Source organism: Scardinius erythrophthalmus, assembly GCF_964197995.2.
Source record: "Scardinius erythrophthalmus genome assembly, chromosome: 5".
Taxonomy (NCBI): domain Eukaryota; kingdom Metazoa; phylum Chordata; class Actinopteri; order Cypriniformes; family Leuciscidae; genus Scardinius; species Scardinius erythrophthalmus.
In genome coordinates this window covers 1,775,572-1,780,571 of record NC_138225.1, presented here as the reverse complement: position 1 = coordinate 1,780,571, position 5,000 = coordinate 1,775,572, and the positions used below count along the sequence as shown (strand labels likewise).

The 5,000-nt window shown below is 31.6% G+C and overlaps 1 protein-coding gene across 1 annotated transcript in view; it reads left to right on the top strand.

Moving 5' to 3' along the window:
- surf2 (surfeit 2) overlaps window positions 1–5,000 on the top strand; it is a 7,633-nt gene that overhangs the window by 2,203 nt on the left and 430 nt on the right. The window contains exons 3-5 of the mRNA XM_081365423.1: window positions 280–383; window positions 1,419–1,634; window positions 2,679–2,809. Of these exons, the coding sequence (XP_081221549.1) occupies window positions 280–383; window positions 1,419–1,634; window positions 2,679–2,809 (451 nt within the window). The remainder of the gene's footprint in view (window positions 1–279; window positions 384–1,418; window positions 1,635–2,678; window positions 2,810–5,000) is intronic.

Here is a 5,000-nt window from a genome sequence, read left to right as displayed (position 1 = left end):
TTATTTTATTATTATTTATATGCTATTGTTTTTATTAATATTTTAAATATTTGGCTTTTATTTTTGTTTTCATTTTAATTTATTGTAATTTAAGTAATTTTATTTTTTAAGTTCAGTTGTATTTTTTTGCAGTAAATCATTTTCAACTTATTTCCGTTATTTGAAGTATTTCATCTCATATTTGTTCTGAATAACAGAAATGTTTGAGTGTTTCTAGATAACAGCGGTCTGGCGTGTGAGTAACTGGATGAGCTCATGTTGTGTTTGTGTCGTCCTCAGGAATCATCTGTTCTGCACACTCACGTTACGCCACATCAACCGTGTTCCTCATCATGTCCTCCGCCACGTCTCCGGCAAACGCTACAGGAAGGCTCTAGATCAGTGTAAGTTCACGGAAAACCACATCCTGAAGCGTGGCGTTTTCCCTGATTAACAGTGGAGCGGATCGCGGTTGATCGTGAGTGACCCGTACGGATCAGCTGACCCACGCCTCATGTGATTCGCCGATTAACTGATACGTTTAACCATCATAGGGGGAATGTTTATAAATTGGATGTTTTGTCTTTTGCCAATTTACACATTCAAACAATTTGAGAGAGAGAGAGAGAGAGAGAGAGAGAGAGAGAGAGAGAGAGAGAGAGAGAGAATTCTCTTGTTTATGTCAGTTTATTCGCTCTTAAAGGGACAGCAGCCTAATATTCCTGATACTGTCTGTGGCATTAATGTTAATAAAACAACAAAATAACAGAGATTTCTACAGTCAACAAATAGTGTTATTTCACATTTAGGCTTAATTATTCATTTCTGTACCTGAATACTCTACTGTCAGACTTTGTAACTTTATTCAGTATTCATCTCTGCTTGTAATTTGTGTATTTCTTCTTATTTTATTACTGACTGTCCACTTGTTTTTAATAATGTGTGAACTTTATAAGTTAGGCTAGTCGTTTTTGATGTGGTCTCGAAGAACTTCAAGTGAGCTTTAAGTAATGAATGAAAAGCAAAGTTAAAATATAGTTTATAATTTTAAGTTTATATATACGTTTATTTTTATATTTTCAAATTTCATTTTAATTTGTTAAATTGAGTAATTTTATGTGGTTTTGTTAATTATTTATATATATATATATATATATATATATATATATATATATATATATATATATATATATATATTTAAATAAATATAAAAAATGAATAAAATAAAAAAAAAGTTTTTTTGTGATTTTTATTTTATAAAAATCACACATTTTAATGTGATTTTGTTAATTATGTCTTAATAAAATAAAATAAAATAGCTTTTGTTATATACCTGTGGCTCAAAATCCGAGAATTGTGTGATCCGATACACCACTGATTAATAATAATGGCAGTAATTAATAATGGAATTAATATGCACTGCTTTCTGGCTGTGTCAGATGAGGAGTGTGTTCGTCAGGGTGTGAAGTTCGTCCCGGTCCAGCTCCGGCAGAAGAAGAGAGCGCAAGTGTGTGACGAGGCCACAGGAAGTGAGAGACGAGCCACAGGAAGTGAGAAGCGAGCCGACAGGAAGGAGGACAGTGGCGTCTGGGCCCCGGGGTCGAGTGATGCGGAGGACAGCGACTCTGAGGACAGTCTGTCTGATCTTTATCCACGTCAGTCACACACTCCACTGCCTTCAGCTCTTATTCATCACTTCTCATTTACAGTAACATGCACTGATCAATTGGGCTTATTTTACTATTATTTATTTGCTATTATAGTTTTTATTCATATTTTGAAGTGGCTTTTATTTTTGTATTTTCGGTTTGAATTTTAGTTCTAATTTTTAATTTTTTTAATTTTATGTGCTTTTGTTAGTTAGGTCTTTAAAAATAAAATCAACAAAGAAAAATAATAATTTATTATTTAAGTTTTATTGATAAGGTTTTTTTTATATAAGTTTTATTGATATTTTGAATTAGCTTTTATTTTTATATTTTCAATGTTCATTTTAATTTGTTTAATTTTTTTATTTTTTTATTTAAATATAAAAAACAATCAATTATTTTTAAAAATAATATTTTTGTATTATTAGTTTTCATTTTAATTTGTTTTCTTGTTTGTAAGTTTGTGATTTTGTTAATTATATTTTTTAATAAAATAAAATAACTTTTGATAGTTTTATTAATATTTCGAATGAGCTTTTATTTTCAGTTTTCATTTGAATATTTTTTTTGTAATTTTATGTGCTTTTGTTAATTATTTTTTTTAAATTATTTAAAATATATATTTAAAAACTAATAAAATGCTTAAACTAAAACTAAATATTATAGATGTATTTATATTTTATTCTTATTTATGGTTTAATTAATATTTTGAATTAGTTTATATATATATATATTTTAGTTTCAAGATAATTTTAGCTTAATTTTAGTAATTTCATTATGTGCTTTTGTTTAAAATTTTTATGTGAATTTTTTTTTTTTAATATTGCTATTTAGGTTAAAGTTTTTATTTATTTGCAGTTAATAATTGTAATGCTTCAACTTCTTACTTATTTCAGTTAAGCCAACATTTCTAATTTTTATTTAGTTTAAAGTTTAATTTGATTTTATTTCAACTTTACTTAAATGAACAGTGTGTTCACGAGTCATGATTGACGATAATAACCCTGTAACACACTGATGACACTGTTAGTGTGTGTCGTGTTTCTGCAGCTTCTATGTTCACGAAGAAGGAGGAGGATGAACAGAACATGAAAGAGGAAGATGACTTTGAGACTGACGATGATGATGATGATGAAGTATCTGAAATGGAAGTAGAAAACCAGATACAGAAACGCAAAAAGGTGATTTGATTGACATGTAATTGGCATGTGCATTTTATGAAGTGTAGAATGTATCTACATTTGATTTGCATACATTAAATTCACAGGATTCCACATATTTCATAAAGCAGTTTTACACTTTATTGAAAAAAGTGTTAGTTCACCCAGAAATGAAAATTCTGTCAGTAGTTGAAACCCGTAAGACTTTCGTTCATCTTCTAAACACAAATGAAGATATTTTGATGAAATCTGAGAGATTTCTGTCACTTTGACTCAGGATTTGAATACAGGATTCACTGTATTTTCAGGATATTTTGACATATATAGTGATATTAGCACTGGATAAAAATATAACATGTCAAAATAGATGCGCAAATGCAGACTGATAGATAATAATAATAATAATAATAAACTTTATTTTCTATAGCGCCTTTAAAAGTCACATCTCAAAGCGCTTTACAAAAATAAGAAAAAATAAGAGAGAAATACAACAATATAAAAGAAAAGCATTCATAAAAGAGAAGGACATTCAAATATACTATACAAATATAAAACATGTTATCAAAACAATTTTGTAAGTAAATGGTATGAAAAATAGTTCTAGTATAAATCAAATAAAAGCTTCCCTAAAAAAGACTGTTGATTTGTAAAAGTGCTGACTGTGAATAATCTTAATGTGGTGTAACTAGGGTTGGGTATCGGTTGGGTTTTATCCGATACCAGTACCTACTCGGTATTTTTCAAACGGTTCCGGTGCTTAAACGGTTCTTGAAACGGTACTTAACAAAACTAAACCGCACACACTTTATCAAAAAAATAATACCTGTGTGTGTGTGTGTGTGTGTGTGTGTGTGTGTGTGTGTGTGTGTGTGTGTGTGTGTGTGTGTGTGTGTGTGTGTGTGTGATTTTCTGAAAAAGATTTTCTGATTTCTGATTAAATGAAAAATTGTGCTGTTTAAAAGGCTACTGATGTAGCCGATAACACTTGAGTTAACATCAAAATTTTGTCTTCTCATATTATGACTTTTACAAAACAGAGAAATATCTGACACTGAGCAGAAATATTTAACACACACAGTATAGCCTCATATAAATATACTTGATATTGATATACTTCATACTTGATATGCAAGATTTGCAGTTGGCATTAAAATATTAGACTTATCCGAAGAGGAACACTGGCAGCTGAACTTGAACTTTAGTCAGGCGTGTCAGAGGTTTTGGGTTCTAATCCGCATTCGTAGTTTTTTTTTTTTTTTTACGATTATGCTCATCAGTGGTTGTATATCAAGCAGGGACACTTTGTGTCCATTATAATTTGTGATTTCACCAGAATGAATAGATAGGCGTCGTCTAGGGCTTAAAGGGATACTCCACTTTAAAATGAAAATTCTGTCATCATATACTCACCCTCATGTTGTTTCAAACCTGTATGAATTTCTTTCTTCTGCTGAACAGAAAGGAATATATTTAGAATAATATCAGTAACCAGACAGTTTCTGGTCTCATTGACTTCCATAGGCTAGTAGGAAAAAAAATACTATGTAAGTAAATGAGACCAGAAACTGTCTGGTTACTGATATTATTCTAAATATCTTCCTTTCTGTTCAGCAGAAGAAAGAAATTCATAAAGAATTGAAACAACATGAGGGTGAGTATATGATGACAGAATTTTCATTTTAAAGTGGAGTATCCCTTTAAATCAAACTTCATTCACGCACATATGAAACCCTTGCATACACATAGGCCTACTAAGTAGTCATACATGTATACTGCTGAATGCTCAAACTAATATGAAATGCTCAACATCACATCTAAAGTCGCTCACGCACAAACACGCAAACTCTACACACACGAGACGCGCGGAAATATCCGCGCATACTCATCTGAGACGCGAGCACACACACACACACACACACACACACAAACTCTCCGCGCACATAATCATATAGACGGCGCCTCATAAATAGATCGATCTCCGCAACGAAGCGCGCGTCCGAGTGACAGTGCGCGAGCCACAAGAGAAAACACTGTATCCGCGCCACTGATCGCAGCGGCAACGAGCACTTTGATCACTTGATTTAAAAAACGCATTTCAGCGCAAAATCGCCTCTTATTTAACAAACGAACTAAATTAATGCTCGCTCTGCTGGTTAACTGGAGATGTTATTGGATCATTCGTGCCGCGAGATGTTTTATAGGGGGCGGTAAA